This window comes from Mandrillus leucophaeus, unplaced genomic scaffold (assembly GCF_000951045.1).
Source record: "Mandrillus leucophaeus isolate KB7577 unplaced genomic scaffold, Mleu.le_1.0 Scaffold1342, whole genome shotgun sequence".
In the NCBI taxonomy this organism is placed as follows: domain Eukaryota; kingdom Metazoa; phylum Chordata; class Mammalia; order Primates; family Cercopithecidae; genus Mandrillus; species Mandrillus leucophaeus.
In genome coordinates, this window is record NW_012101302.1 from 58,876 (window position 1) to 75,663 (window position 16,788).

The 16,788-nt window shown below is 38.2% G+C and overlaps 1 protein-coding gene across 2 annotated transcripts; it reads right to left on the minus strand.

The window, feature by feature from the left end:
- Positions 1 to 712: 712 nt before the first annotated feature.
- GTPBP8 (GTP-binding protein 8 (putative)) lies at positions 713 to 11,621 on the minus strand. 2 transcript variants are annotated; one of them, XM_011973100.1, is made up of 6 exons: positions 11,054 to 11,621; positions 9,232 to 9,330; positions 7,101 to 7,231; positions 5,105 to 5,204; positions 2,479 to 2,597; positions 713 to 1,223 (listed from the first exon to the last, which is right to left on the minus strand). In XM_011973100.1, exons 1-6 carry the CDS (start codon positions 11,387 to 11,389, stop codon positions 1,154 to 1,156), a joined length of 855 nt encoding a protein of 284 aa, XP_011828490.1. In that variant the 5' UTR covers positions 11,390 to 11,621; the 3' UTR covers positions 713 to 1,153. The 2 variants fall into 2 exon arrangements, with proteins under 2 accessions (XP_011828490.1, XP_011828491.1); XM_011973101.1 differs by lacking the exon at positions 9,232 to 9,330.
- Positions 11,622 to 16,788: the final 5,167 nt, after the last annotated feature.

The window sequence follows — 16,788 nt, forward strand, 5'->3', positions numbered from 1 at the left end:
TTATGAATGTCTATATTTAAAAAATCTTTTTTCTAGCTGAAAACATTCCGGGTTAGATTAGACCAATTCCATCAACTATACAACTGACAATATATTCAGATTATTTTCTGGAAAAAAGCCATGAAGTTGGTTTATAGCTTTAATTTTTTATCCAGCAATACAGCTATAACCTTTTAATATTCAGCTTTACTTTGAAAAGCTAAGCCACTTATATGAATAGGTCAGTGGCACCTTCACAAAAATCTTTTCTATTACCTTTAGTTCAAAGGCTTTATCTTTCCATTCTGAATTTTAAATGTAGCCATCTTAAACTGTCCCATCAGCTTTTTTCTCTTGCCTTTTGCAAATTAGTTTTCTCACTTAAAGCTATTTTTGTTTTTTGCTTTTTCACTAGTGAAAATGTTACTTCCCCCGTGAAAGGACATTTCCTGTAATCTACCTGTGAATTTTGCTATATTTCTTTGTTGGTTTGGCTTTACAAATATGTAGCTGTCTTCTCACATGTTACCTGCTGTAAAACCATTTTACTCTTAATAGCTTTCAAGGTTACAATAACATAAATTTCAGAGAAATCAAGTAAGTTGCCCAAGATCCAACATATATAATAAACATCAGAACTGGAACTTGAATTCTGTTCTTTCGGTTGTTTCCAACATGGACTAACACATTTTATCAAGAATGTTTTCAATATTCAAATAAGGACTCAAAAAAATAGGCTTACATAGTAACATTTATCCATCAACTTACCTATCGATGCTTAACAAAAAAGCAGCCCCCTTTTACCTGGCCCATATTAACATTAAAAAAAAAAAATACACGTAGTAGACATATTCAAAAGACAAAAGCCCAATAAAATGTCAAACCCTTCTCTACATAGTTGTAACAGGTTTTCATTTTATGGCTGTGCTCTTGCTCGTCAGTTTGTTAAAACAGGGGAATCAGCTAGCAGCTGTTCTAATGAACACCATAATTCAATTACTTATAAACTTTTTTCCCCCCAGGCGCAAATTCTTGTTTTAAAGCTGAAGTGATCCTCCTGGAAGTTATAGATGCCCAACATTTAAAACAATGTTGGAATTCTTCTAGGTATTTAACTCCAGTTAGCATAAAGCTTCTTTTTTTTTTTTTGAATCTTCAGCTAAACTGGGAACCGTTAGTCAAGATTTCCTGTTACACTGGCTATAAAGCTTCTCAACAGATGGATTCCAGAAAAGGTCACAGAGCTGTGAAAAGAAAAGAAAAAAATAATTTTCTTCCTTTCCTCAGAGATAACATCTGAATTCATCAACCTAAAAAAATTTGCAAATTCTTATGATTTCATGTATGAAAGCAGAACATCTTTTAATGTGTTCTACCTTTCTTCCCTTCCCCCAGCCCCGTCTTGTAGTATCCTAAAATCTGATGATCAATATCTGATCCATTTCCTTCATGATTCCAAAAATTTCACTATACCTTCTGTTTTGCTTTGTTTTCCAGAATAAGTCTTGATCTCTTTAGTTTGTTCTTTTTTGTAACAAATATTCAATTACCTTGTTAGACTTTTCAGGTTTTAAAAAAATTACCATCACTGTTACTGTATATATTATTTTTCTATCTGTCTTCCTACATCCATCCATCCCTCTGTCCATCAGTATGGAGATCAGCCAAAATGTTTCTCAGGTATGGATATACTAGTTTTTTTTTTTTTTTTTTTTTTTTATGAGACGGAGTCTTGCTCTGTTGCGCAAGCTGGAGTGCAATGGTGCGATCTTGGCTCACTGCAACCTCCGCCTCCCAAGCAGCTGGGATTACAGGCGTGTGCCACCACACCTGGCTAATTTTTTTTTGTTTTAATTTTTCTAGAGATAGGTTTTCACCATGTTGACCAGGCTGGTTTTGGACTCCTGACCTCAGGTGATCCGCCCAAAAGTGCTAGGATTAACAGGTGTGAGCCACAGCGCCTGGCCTTCAAATGCCTCTAGTTTTAAGTGACACTTTAAGAGATACTGACAGTATTACAGGTTTTCAGTATATAAAGTTATAAAAACAATTCAACAAGTGGATAAAGAAAATGTGGTATATATGTACCATGTACTACTCAGCCATAAAATGGAACAAAATAATGGCATTTGAAGCAACCTGGATGGAGGTGGAGACCATTATTCTAAGTGAAGTAACTCAGGAATGAAAAACCAAATGCTGTATGTTCTCACTGATAAGCGGGAGCTGAGCTGTGAGGACACAAAGGCATAAGAATGATATAATGGACTTTGGGGATTCATGGGGAAAAGTGGGAGGGGCGAGCGATAAAAGACTACACACACGGTACACTGTGCACTAACTGCTTAGGTGATGGGTGTGCTAAAATCTCATAATCACTAAGAACTCTTCCACGCAACCAAAAACCTGTTCCCCAAAAACGATTGAGATAAAAAAAATTTAAAACCCACAACATTCTCATGTTACTTCATAAAATACAAAAAACAAAACAACTCTTACCTTACAGGAAACAACTGAGGAAAACATCCTTGAGTTTTCGTGTTAACAAATTTCTGGATCTGAAGCACTTGTTTTAAAAGATGTCCCTTGGAAGATTTGTCAATTTTTGTTAATACAATCTATAAGAAAACAAATTTTTATGCATTAGAAATAAAGTGGTTCTTAATAATTTTACACATTTTAGCTATAATTTTTCATTCACAACTAGGTGACCCGTGCAAATTTATCTCTCTGTACCTATTTCCTCATCTATAAAACAAAAAGAATGACCCATAAAGGAGTAGCTACGAAGATTAAATGAGCAAATGTGTGAAACACATAAAGTATACACTGTGTGTCCGCTGCTTAATAGTGCTTTAACCACATAGGGCGATAATATCTTGGAAAGATCAATGAGAAGGGTCCTGGAGTTACATTTGCAATTGTTCATATGATCACAATATATCTGATAGCTTAAGATATATAAATGAATATTGGGTTTATCTATATAAAATTATCAATTTGTAATCATGTTTTGACCTATACTCTAAAGAAAAAATCAGAAATCAGGCTATTTGTAGGTTGTATCTACTAGTTATATTCCAAGTAAGTCCAGAATTCTACTTGTCCAAAGACAAGTATCGTAGTGCAGAAAAGGTCAAAGTATGGATGATTACAAAAATCAATTAAAAATAAAACCTTAATCCACCAAGTATTCCTGGTGAGCTTCTGTAAAATTAAATTTCCTGGCAAATCATTTTTGCTTTTTAGTCATAAAAGATGCTAATGGCAGGAGTGAGATGTCATGATACATATATTGGTTTGTGTCCACGGTGCCTTTCTCATAACTCCCATAGCCCTTGTTACAATCTTTTGTTTTAACGTTGGATATGTTAGGCATCAGGAAATAAAATCTCTCTGACCTCCTGCCTTCCATTCACCTGCTCCAAGACAAGACTTGTAATTTTCCCTCACCTTTCTCATTATGGGTCATATGACCCTCATTCCAGAGAGGGTCCCACCCTATGCCCTGGGGGAAGGGATGCTGATGTCATGAAGCTTCCATAAAAGCCCAGAAGACTGGGTTTGGAGAGCTTTCAAATAGCTGAACACTGGGATGTTCCCAGAGGGTGGCATGCCCAAGGAGGACATGGAGGTTCTGAAGTGCATCTTCATTGTATCCTTTGTAATATACTTTATAATACCATCAGAAAACATGTTTCCCTGAGTTCTGTGAGCCACTCCAGCAATTAATCAAACCCAAAGAACGGACAGTGGGAACCCCAACTTGAAGCCAGTCTAGATATTCTAGAGGCCCAAAATTGTGGCTAGTGTCTGAAGCCAGGTGGGAGGAGTAGTCTTGGGGACTGAATCCTCAGTCTGTAGGATCTGATGTTATCTCCAGATAGACAGTATCAGAATCAAATTTTCAGATACCGAGCTGGTGTCCACTGCTTGTTGGTGAAGGAAAAACCCCTACATATTTGACCACAGAAATCTTCTGTGTTAATTGTTGTGGTATGAGAGCAGAGGAAAAACATGGTTCCAGTGTTTTTCCCATAGTGAGAAGCAGAAAGTGTGTGGTTTCTAATGACCTGTGAATCCCTCCACAAATGGGAGTCTTTTCTCATAAAGGCAAATATACTGATATTTAAAAGGAGATACAGATATAATTTCTCTATTCCAATTCCTTTTCCAACGAAGAAAGTAGTATTTCCTTTCAATGAAAATTGAGGAAAATATATGATTTCATAAACTAGTATCTGTGATACCAAATAAGGAATACTATTATTTAGTTTGGCAATATTTAGGCATTTTTACTAGGTAGACTATCAGTCCTTTGACTCCTAATAAATTGTCTCTAATGCTTCATAGGGCTTTTGCAAACCCCAAGAATTCCAAGACCCCAAGAATAAAACAAAAGTGGCTGACTAGTTACTTGGTGTGATTTGTACTAAACTCCACTTCTACATATTAGTGGCTTTCTGACATCTTTTTGAAACCAAATTATAGTTATTGTGTTCTTCACTTTTCTTTGGAAAGAAACTTTAAGAGTGCTATTTTATCTGGAAGTCTCACAAAGCAAAATTAATGTGGATACCAATCTACAATTCTGTATTCTATTCTATGTCAAAAGACAAAGAATACTTGAAAGAAATACCCAGAAGAAATTTTGTTTGCTTTAAAAATATAAAAATCCTACTAGTGTGTGCTGGAGGCTGCTATGTTCCTGGAACAATTTTAAAATTTTAAATTAGTTAAGCAACTTTTAAAGTGGCAGTTTTATTCACATTCTTATCAGTACTGTCTGTCAAGCTGCTGTTAAAGAGCTAACGTTTTCTGAAAAAATGTTTATGTTGCTATAAAAAGAAAAAGTGAAAAGTACATAAGAACATTAAATGAACAGCTGAAAGAAACCTTTAATTTTTAAAACATACAGCTGAGCGACAGAAAAGAATAAAAGTGCCACAGAACTTATTTTAATTAATATTAACGGATGATTAATTGAAAAGATTATTTAAAAGGCACTCTCCTTTATCTTTTGAGGAGGCAACACAAGTTTAATTGTTAAAAGGTGCATGTACACACAGATGCACATAGAACTGATTATTTCTAATTGCAACCATGATTGAAAGGAAGTACTTACCACATAAGGTAATGCAAATTCTTCACACATTTCTATGGCAATATTGTCTGTTTTTTGAATTCCAACAACACTATCCACTAATAAAAATGTTCTCTTCAAGCTATAAGCATGTAGAAAAGAAGATTAATGGCAATATAAAATATACCCATTCATTTATCCCCTCTTCCTTACTATACTAAGAAATTCTCCTTGGAGTAAATCTCAATCCAAAATTTAACAATTTCTTCAGGCAAAAGGAATTCTCATTTTGCCAGAAGTTTATCCTGCAGTCCAGTAGGTCTCAGTGCTATTTACTTTCAATAACTAAATTCACTAAATATTAACTTAATTCAATAAGGATATATTGGACATAAGACATTCTGCCTGGGACTTGATATATAATGAGTGACTTCCCTCCTCTAAAAGCTTAAACTCGAGGAGAAAGAGACACAAATCAAATTAACCATAAATTACAGATTATAAATTATAGAAACCATAATTTATAAAAATCAAATTAACCACTAGTTAGAAAACTTTGTTTTTTTAGAACCTCATTCTGTTGCCCAGTCTGGAATGCAGTGGCACGATCTTGGGCCACTAACCTCCGCCTCCTGGGTTCGAGTGATTCTCCTGCCTCAGTCTCCTGAGTAGTTGGGATTACAGGCATGCACCACCATGCCTGGCTAATTTTTTGTTGTTGTATTTTTAGTAGAGTCGAGGTTTTACCATGTTGCCAGGCTGGTCTCAAACTCCTGACCTCAAGTGATCCACTGGCCTTGGCCTCCCAAAGTGCTGGGATTACAGGCATGAGCTGCCGTGACTGGCCTGTATAGAATTTTTTTTTCTTTTTTTTGAGACGGAGTCTCGCTCTGTTGCCCAGGCGGGAGCACAGTGGCACGATCTCGGCTCACTGCAAGCTCTGCCTCCCAGGTTCATGCCATTCTCCTGCCTCAGCCTCCCGAGTAGCTGGGACTATAGGCACCGCCACCATGCCCGGCTAATTTTTTGTATTTTTAGTAGAGACGGGGTTTCACCATGTTAGACAAGATGGTCTCAATCTCCGGACCTTGTGATCTGCCCACCTTGGCCTTTATTACCCTAACACTAATAGATAACAGAAACCAGACAAATTATATTTTGCATTTTCTTATGTAAATATATGATTTTACCCTCTATGTAAAGCTACAACAAATAAGATACTTATAAACATTTTTTTACATTTCAAAAGATTAACATCAATTTTCTATATATGGTGCAATTTTTGAAACAGAACTATTACTTGACTACATAAGGAGACAAAAAAGAGATATTACTTGCAGCAGATCTGATGTCTGAAGTATTTTAAGATGATCAGAATTTACTGATTTTAACCAACAATTTTCATTTTCAAAATTAGCCAGGTAAGAGTTTGGTTTAAAAAAAAATTAATAGGCCGGGCACAGTGGCTCACGCCTGTAATCCCACACTCTGGGAAGCCGAGGTGGGTGGATCACCTGAGGCCAGGAGTTTGAGACCAGCCTGGCCAACATGGTGAAACTCCATCTCTACTAAAAATACAAAAATGAGCTAAGCATGGTGGTGCACACCTGTAGTCCCAGCTACTTGGGAGGCTGAGGCAGGAGAATCACTTGAACCCGGGAGATGGAGGTTGCAGTGACTCTAGATCGTGCCACTGCACTCCAGCCTGGGTCACAGAATGAGACTGTCTCAAAAAAAAAAAAAAAAAAAAAAAAAAAAAAAAAATTAACTATGCTGAGTACTCTTTAGTCTCAATTAAAATTTGAGAAAACACTTAAATTTAATATTAAGGGTAAACTAAACCACAGACAGAAAACAAGCAAGCAGTATATACCTTGGTCCTAGATATTGTATTGTGGAATATTATGAGAATAAAATGGACCTTATAAAATAAGTCATTTGATAAAACTGAAGTGTTAATCATGTGTATAATACTCTACTGATGAAAACATGCTTTGGGGTTAAATGTATAACTATTGTAAGAAAATATTTTCCTTACTTTCTTCGTTCTTTTAGATAGGTCTCTACCATGTCAACAAAATCTTCAGGTGCTCTATAGCCATAACCTGGCATGTCCACCACTGTAAAATGTTTTCCAACTTTGAAAAAATTCATTTTCTTTGTGTGTCCCTGATAAAGTAAATAGGGAAAAAAAGCTGTCTTAAGATATGTCCTCCATCTACTTAATGATTCAAAATGTTTTCCAGTTAATCAACAAATATTTATTAAAAGTCAAGTACATACAACCTTAACTATGCTGATGATGAACAGGAAGAGAAGACAGAAGGGGAATGGCTGGAGATAAGTTTAGATCATACTACTTTTTGCTTCATTTTAAAAAAAGAATCTGTATGACTTAAGAAGAACTTTAGATTCCATATTAGAAACATATGGGCAAAATATTTTGGAGTCTTTCCTATTGGATTAACTCTTAGTGACAAATTCACCCTGTTCTAAATTGTGACTGCATCAGTCAACATTCTCTGATGAACAATATATCTCCACTTTAAAGAGAAACTATGGCAAGGATGGGTTAAAATGCTTACCATCAGTCATACACATTTTCATAAAACCTAGATCCAAAGTCTGATCATTTCCTATACCTAGACTATTGCTTCCCTAAAATCAAGATGTTTTGCATATTTTATTAGGTGGATTTTAGTGCTTTCATTCAACAATTTTTTACTGTATAGACAATATAATTACAAAATGTTTGTGCAACTAAAATTGATGCACAGATGATAAAAACTGGTTTATTCGTAGTTTTATGTCCATAGGACATACATTAATCAGAAAAGATAAGATTATGATAGGCAATTTTATTTTATTTTTTTGAGACAGAGTTTCGATCTTGTTGCCCAGGCTGGAGTGCAATGGCGCAATCTCAGCTCACTGCAACCTCCACCTCCCAGGCTCAAGTGATTCTCCTGCCTCAGCCTCCCGAGTAGCTGGAATTACAGGAATGCACCACCACGCCCGGCTAATTTTATATTTTTAGTGGAAACGGTTTCTCCATGTTGATCAGGCTGGTCTCGAGCTCCCAACCTCAGGTGATCCGACCGCCTCAGGCTCCCAAAGTGCTGGGATTACAGGTGTGAGCCACTGCGCCCAGCATGATAGGCAATTTTAAAAGTTAAGCCAATTGTTTGGATCTTAGAACAAATATTACCAAAGGAAAGATTTTTATAAATGATTTTAAGTTCCCAGTCAGTTTACTCGTCTATAGGAAAATGATTTTAGAATTACAGATTGGGAATGTCAAGAATACATTTCCTCCATTGTACTCTCACAAAAGGAAGGAGATCACTCTACTTAGAAGTGATCATTTAGCTGATTTATTTGGTAAGGCAGGGCAGGAGTAAGGATGGGAGGGTTAAGGAATGGAAAGAATAATTAGCAATGGAGCCAGAGAATCATTTTATGAAGTGGGGAGCAAGAAAAGACCTAGTGAAGTTTCATGGAAGGGTTCCAACTCAATGAAAGGGGTGTGTGTGCACTCGCACACGCACATACACAGGGATAGTGAACATTAGGGTTGGTGGAAAGGTTTACCATGGCCAGATAAGGTGAGAGAAAGTGGGGGTGATTTTGAAGAAAGGGTATCTTAGATACTGGTAGAGACTGCGTCATTGAGAAGAAAGCAGAGGGAATTAGAAAGTGATAGACAGCTGTTACAGCAGACTGGTTAGGAAAACAAGCACATAAGAATATGCTGAATGTGTTTGTGTAACTAATTCATGTACCTTATACCTTAAAAAAGATTCTAGGAGGAAAAAAGCGAGAAAAACCTAAAAGCCATTTCCCCTACAATCAGTGTAGAACTAGATGATCACTGTTACAGAAGGAAATATAGAATGACAATAACACACTTTATTTGGCAACTCTTTGCAAAATTTGGATAAAGAAAGATTTTCTGAAGATATTGTCTAGACTACTAAAATAAATCCAGCTATACTTCCTTTTCTTCAGAGAAATACACAGGCATTAGGGTGTCTTACTTTATTACTTTTTTGAAAGAAATTACTTCTCTAGGAACTTAGCAATTATGATTTCTTATACCTTCCAGCATTTATTATTCATGTTAGTTAATCCAAGAGATAGTCCAAACATATTTAAAAACTTCAACGTACTGGTTTTTTGGAGACTCTGACTTCGACCTCAGGGGCCAGTGAAAATAAAGCCTTGATTAGGGATGATTTTCCAACATTGCTTCTGCCTATAAAACACACCTTATACAAGAAAAAAGAAGATAAGTACTAGCTGTATAAGATACGTTGCATTAGATGCAAAAAACTTCAAATTCTAACATAGCTAATATTTATTGAATGAATTCAATGTGCTAGACACCATTTTAAGCATTCAGCACATATTCTATTTTTTTTTATAGCATCCTAGGAAGTAGGTGATATTATCCCCTTTTTACGGATGAGAGAACACAATAACCCCAAATTATACAGCTACAATGTGAAGGAGTTGGGATTTGAACTCAGGACATGTATATCTACAATCTGTGCTTTTAGTTTCACTACGCTACTCAAGAATATATGCAACTGTTATTACGTATTTCATATTTACAAAGCTTTTTAGGGTAAAAACTAAATGCAGTTCAACAGAACTAGATGAAAAGTACAACCACATGTTTGGAAGCACATTTTCTCAGGCACCCCCATGGTATACTGTAACACCACTGCAATTTAAAAACGTACTCTTTTCCCTTGATCTCTCTTGTTCCAATTAAGCTTTTCTCCTTTATAGTGTGGAAAACAACAGAATATTCTCGATATTAACCATTAATACACATGGCTCTGCTTTTGAACATGGTATTGAGGTAGTGGGGTACAATGCCAATCAGTTGTTCTCAATGACGGCCGTACTGCCCCTTGAGGGACATGTTGGAGATTTTAAGGGCATTTTTGGTTATCAAGACAACTAGGGGACATTTACTGGGCAGGGGCCAGGGAACCTATCCTGGAAAATTCTGGTCACTCCTTCAAAATTAATTGATCGGAGTCCTGCAAAAATTTTAAATGCTGTGCCAGAGCAAATCTAATGCTATTATGTAGATTAAACTGAATTTTAAAAACGAATTACAAAAAAGTCCAGTAATTTAGAAGCTTAAATAAAAAAGCAAGGGCTGTCTCAAAATCATTAAATAATTGAGGTACTCCTTGAATCCTGACTATAGTTCTACATATATTTACACAAAATATCTGACTATAGTTCTACATATATTTAGATGAAATATCTCTGGGCGATGGTGCACTTAATGTAAATACATATGGAGAGTTGAGATGCCTTTTAGCAGACTTAGAAGAGAATATCATTAAATTGCAGGACATGCAAAAATGCTCACTCATGAAATTTCACTAATAAACGTTGTTATAAAAAACTTTCCACATTATTGCCATCTAGAGATAATTATTATTTTTGCAAATGATAGGAAATTTAGATTAGGCGAAAGTTACTTATTGATAAGGACTATCTCATTTGTGAAACAATTACTCGTTTCCTATTCTTCACTGTCTAAATTCTGTCTAATTTGTCTGGCATGTTTTCCCTACTTAAGTTAAATAGGAGAAAAAAGGACAGAGTTAATTTTTTGAATGCTTAGTTTGGGTTTGAAAACCTTTTAAAGCACTTTGAAGTCTTCTATATTCATTCCCAAAATAATTTAAACTGTATACAGGCAGTCTCTGGCTTACAGCGGGTCAACTTAACGATTTTTGACTTTACGATAGGTTTATGGGGTATTGACTGCATTTTCTACTTACGATGGGTTTATCGGGTATCCCCACGTACATGGAGCATCGGCGTATATCTATTTAGTTAAATACATGCGCTCACACAAAGCTAGAAAATACAACAGCAAAATCTCCCGCGAGCCCGACAGCCGGGACAGCTGTTAGCGCTGTGACGCCGGCGCGCAGGTGAACCGTGAGAATCGCCTCTCACCTCAGGCCGGGGGAGGTCCGGGGCGTGGTCTATACGAACGGCAGAGCTGACGTAGTCGATACGGTTCCCTTTAGTGGCCGTGAAGACGTTGTCCGCCCTCGCGATGTCCTCCGGGCTCGGGTCAAAGATACGCAGGTGAAGGTCTTGCCTGCTGTCGGGGGCGAGGAACCGCTCGACTTCCTGCAGCGGGTACAGCAGCTTCCTCAGCTGCTGCTTCGGCAGCCGCAGCACCTCAGCAAAGGCTTGGGACGTGCTGTTAGAGCGGCTCAGTAGCTCCAGCACCGCAGGCATTGCAAACAGCCTTTCCGCTCCCAGCCGCAGCCCGGGAGCCGCCATTCTCCCTTCCCAGAAGGCGGGCAGACTTTACTCCTGTGTCCTGGGTTGCGCGTGCGTGAGCGCCAGTTGCCGCCGCGACGCCTGCTGGGAGTTGTAGTCTCCTCTGGCCTCTTTCGTTCCTGTCTAAGCTTTTTGCGTTCAGTGAGCGGGAGGAGGGTGGAGGCAGGCGGTGACCTGCGGGGAACAGCTCACTGGGTTTCTTTAACACTTTGGGCTTAACGATTTTGTCTTACTGGAAGGATGTTTAACGGTTTCCAGAGGTTACTTACCTGGCCATGTGGCCCTTGAGTCTTAAGCGAAGGACTAACAGTGTGAAGCTCTGATACATTCCAGGAACGCTTGATTTTCACAGTTTTTGGTTATCTTATTAACCGTTGACGTTTGTCATAAATCCACATCACTAGGATAAACACTTTTGCAAAAAAAGAAAAGAGCTGATGAGAAATGTGATTGTAAAAGCACCTCGTTTTCGTGGAAGGGACTGTTTGTATTTCCGCCTTCGCTATAGCTGCAGGAAATGTCATTAAACTTTAGAGATTTCTTACAAAAACAATTTTGCATAGATGTTAGAGAATTGTTTCCTGGACCTTTCATAATATCATCTTATTTCCAAAGTTTCTCCCTAAAGCCGATCAGTGCTGAAATGGGAGATTCAGGTATCATAATGATGAAATGAATAACTGAAAAATATTCGTATATTAAATAAACTAGTTTTTCTAAAACCTCAGCAGCAAATAGCAGAGAAAGGGTAACTCATGGTTTCTTGAGCTATTCCCCAGGTAGTTCAATAACTAAACAGGACAATTCTTGAATAAATACGATACAAAAGTTAATGAACAGAAGCAACGACTTTGAAGGCATCCAATACGGCAGCCTGATGTGCTGCTGGCTGGCTAATATTTTATTGATCTTTGCGTTAGAGTTTGGGGTGCTTTTCTGTTCGCTATTCTCGCTCCTGCATATATAAAAGTGTATATAACACTGTTATATACATCAGAAATTTGGGATTCTTATTACTGTGTATGTAATATGCTTTGAAAGTGCTTTTATACATGCCATTTTGTTTTCAAATCTTGGAGCCCAGATTTGGAAATAAGAGCATAAAAGAGTTTTGGCAATTCTTAGAAAGGTTTTAGAGGTGTTCCGGGATTAATAGACATTATAGTATTCATTTAATAATCATTCATGGTTCTGAATTCTAAATCATTTTGGGGTTCATTTGATAGGACAAATCATTTTAGAATTATTTGACAGGACAGTTTTTGCAACAAATTTTCTTGTCATACAAAGCTTGAAGGATCAAACAGTCTACTGGAAAGTATGACTAGTAAAACCACTTGACAATTTATATATATATTTTTCTCTTTCACTTCATCTTTTAAAAACATCTGTGTAAACAAAGCATATGAAACTTCAGAAGGATGGTTTAGAGTTAATAATGCACTGTGTTTTCCCTCAACATGATTAAACTCTTTCCTAATTTGCAGAAGTTTAAATATGAAACATACATAGCAGTGAGACATACTAGTAACAAGGGGTTAGAATTGGGAGGAATTAGTTTATAATAACCCCATTGTAGGGCTGCAATGGAAATTATCTGGTCTACAGGGAATTATCAAAGCCCAGGAAAAGAGGCTCACACCTGTAATCCCAGCACTTTGGGAGGCCAAGGCAGCAGGATCGCTTGAGCCTGGGCAACAAAACGAGACTGTCTCTAAAAAAATAAAAACAAAATTAGTATTGAAGGGAATGAAATCTGGTGGATAGGATGTTATGACAGAACTTTCTAGGTTCTGGCAATAGTACTGTGAATCTGTTGTTGTTGGCAGCATCTTGGTTGGAGGTGGTCTTTTTGTGTGTGGAGTAGGAGCTTAACCAGTAAGTGTAGATCTAGCCTGCTAGATCAGGGCTAGGTCAGGGCTAAGATTCAGAATAGGGTTTTAGTCCAAGTAGGGAAAAGAAGGACTGTAGATTAGAAAACCTTGCTGTCTAATAATATGCGCCTCCCATTTACTGTGTCCAAAACGGAATTTCTAATATTCTCTAATTGTCTCCTAATCTGTAAGAGACAATGGCACCTTCATTCCTCCAGTTGACCTAACTGAAAATCTTGGGAGAAATTCTGGACTCCTTTTTTCTGTTACCCGTAGTCCAAGTTGTTAACAATCCTCTTGGCTTTACCTTCAAAACATATCCTGAATTGGATACTTTTTAGCACATCCACTGCTACCACCCTGATACAAGCCACCATTATCTCCCACCTAGATTATTGCAGTAGCTTTCAAATTGATTACCCACCTTTGCCCTTTGCCCCCTTCAGTATATTTGCAACATGGTGATAGGGAAGCGGGGCAGGGAAGTGCGAGGAGGAGAAGGGCAGGTCCCTGGCTAGAGCTCCACCCCCGGCCTGTGCCCACGGACCTAGATGAGGACAGGCACTTCTGGCTGTGTGCCCAAATGTTGCATTTCCGAAAACCACCCTGGTCTGCTACGCCCCCATCCTGTGCCTATAAAAACCCCCGACACCTAGCAGGCAGATGTACAAGTGGCTGGACCTTGAGAGGAACACGTTGGTGGAAGAAGACAAGCTGCTGGATGTCAAGAGGACGTCGAGGGGAGCAGGCTGCCCACCAGCAGGCCATTGACCAGCAGAATGATGCAGAGTTTGGCAGGGGTGGTTAGAGGGCTGCTGAGTGGCTGAACTCCTGGGGAAAACCATCTCCCTTGTGGCTCCCCTTTCTGCTGTGAGCTACTTCCACTCAAAACCATGCACTCATTCTCCAAGCCCATGTGTGATCCGATTCCTCCAGTACACCAAAGCAAGAACTCAGGATATCGAAAGCTCTCTGTCCTTGTGACAAGGTAGAGAGTCTAGTTAGCTGGTTAACACAAGCCGCCTATAGATGACGAAACTAAAAGAGCACACAGTAGCACATGCCCACTGGGGCTTCAGGAGCTGTAAACATCCACCCCTAGATGCTGCCGTGGAGTCGGAGCCCCACAACCTGCCCGTCTGTATGCCCCCCTAGAGGTTTGAGCAGTGGGGCCCTGAAGAAGCGAGCCACTCCCTGTCACATGCCCTGTCAGGGGGACAAGAGTACTTCCCCCATTTGAATGGCAGCAACCATGATCCTGTTAAAATATAAGCTAAACCTCCAAGAGCCTCCTGTCTCACTCATAGAAAAAGTCCTTGCACTAACCTAAAAAGCTCTCCATGATCTTTCGTTTTCTTCTTCCACTCTTGTCTGACTTCATCTACATTCCAGCCACACTGGCTTCCTTGCTGTTTTTCAAGCAAGCCGTATACACACACCTGCCTCTCTGTCCTTGTACTTCTCCCTGGAATGCTTACCCCAGATAATCACATGGCTTATTCCCAGTATGACTTAGGATGTATTTGTGGCCAACCTTCTGAGAAAAAGTGCCTTCCGTTTTGATACCAAGGAGGTAGTTTACCACAAAGTTAACAAGGTTTTAAAAATTTAATATGACTTTGACAGGTGTTATACATCATCCCTACAATCAGCTTTTATTGCTAAAATTCATCTGCCCTAAATGTCGTAGTTATACTCTGTCATGCTCAGCTGAGAATAGAAGGAAGATAGGTAGGACAGGATCCTCTCAATTGTTCTTACTGCGATGTCTGCCTCTATAGCGAATGGCCGTTGGGTCCAGAGTGATCCCAATTTATATCCAGGTCCTATAGGTTTCAAGCTTATGGAATCCATCTAAGACATGAAGAAGGTAAGCTTTGTAGGCCTAGATAGGGAGGGGACATTGGGGATATCAGAGAACTCGCATCCTAAGTTAAACATGGTTTGAATGTCCTGACAGAAGCAAGAGCAGGGACTCTAGCAAAACTTACTTCTAGAACTAGAGAGAGGGAATGGATTAGGTCTCGGTGTCTGATTTCCGCTAGACCTTTCTTACCCTGACTTTTCCCCTTGTCTTAACAACAATAATGAACATTTATTGAGTGCCTGCTATGCCAGGAATTTATCTGAGTACTGATAAACTATGAGAAAGACCTGGTTACTTTCAAATTGGGATCTCAAACTCTTGTATTAGGAAGAAAATACTGGGACAAAGGAAGATGAAAGAGGCTTTATTTGAAGGAGGATGATATGGGAGAACCTTCCACATAAATTACTTAAATTGTAATAACTACTATCTGAATGAATGATTTAAATTTAAAATACATTTAATTATATTTTTTCTCAGGTTTTCTGTGCAACATTCATTTTAAAATTTTACTTTAGATATTATCTGACACATTGACACAAATTTGTGGCACAAGTTTGATTTGGTCACCTAATTTCTTCTTTTGTTTTAGAGACAAGGTCTCACTCTGTTGCCCACGCTGGAGTGGGCACAATCATGGCTCACTGTAGTCTCAACCTCCTGGGCTCAAGTGATCTTCCTGCCTCAGCCTCCTAAGTAGCTGGGAGGACAGGCACTCAACCACCCTTGGCTAATTGTACAAAGTTTGTTTTTGTTTTTGTTTTTGTTTTTTTGAGAGACAGAGTCTCACTATGTTGCCCAGGTTGGTTTTGAACTCCTAGCCTCAAGAAATCATCTTGCCTTAGCCTCCCAAAGTGCTGGGATTACAGGCATGAGCCACCACGCCCAGACTTAATTTCTTAATTAGAGTATAAATTATTATTCTTGAGATTTATTATTTTACCATCATTCAAGAACCAGTAGAGATGCATTTTCCATGATCTTAGTCTTTGGAGCTCATGAAAGCATTGAGTTTTTTAAAATATCTGATTAATGTATCTTTAGGGAATCTATCTAAGTTTAGAGAATTTTTTTCTTTTTCAGAGACGTTGTTTGAACTTTCTTTTAAGGTTGTGCCTACTGCACTGACAGATTTCTCTAAAGAGATCTGGAGATTAACCATCAGACAGTACTCATATGTAGGAGGTGAGTTCATAGAATGATTTGGATTCTGGAGAAGGAGTAAAGGTTCACTTCTGTCAAGGTTGTTTTTGTCAATAGAGACAGAAATGATTGCTTTAAGTGGTCTTAATTTTTTTCATTCATAATTTGGCTTTGGCTCTGTGCCGTACAAGTGCTATTAGAATAATTTGGAACACTACCATATTCAAATTGCGTTTTTATATCAGTAACAAGCTCAGAGGGCTTTTTTATTGTTGGAAAATAGTATGGATTTTGCTGTTCTGACTGATTAATTCATTAACATTTTAATTCTTCTTGTATATTAAGCAAGATTATTTTAGTGGGCAAGTTTAGTTTGTAGTACACATCTAGTTTATATCTTGTTGCCTTATTGGAAGTGAATGGAATGTTCTCTAACACCCTGAGGGGATGAGGCAACATTCACAGGCAGATATATTGGCACAGATTCAAATTTTTAACTTATTCATAGGTAGAGT

Bases quoted from the DNA above. Each gene is read 5' to 3' on its own strand.
- GTPBP8 (XM_011973100.1), bottom strand. From the start codon at position 11,389: ATGGCGGCTCCCGGGCTGCGGCTGGGAGCGGAAAGGCTGTTTGCAATG. The intron at 7,232-9,231 runs GTACGTTGAAGT...TTACTTTATCAG, and splicing joins TCAGAGTCTCCAAAAAACCA to GGACACACAAAGAAAATGAA. The intron at 1,224-2,478 runs GTAAGAGTTGTT...TTCTTTTCACAG, and splicing joins CCTCAGTTGTTTCCTGTAAG to CTCTGTGACCTTTTCTGGAA.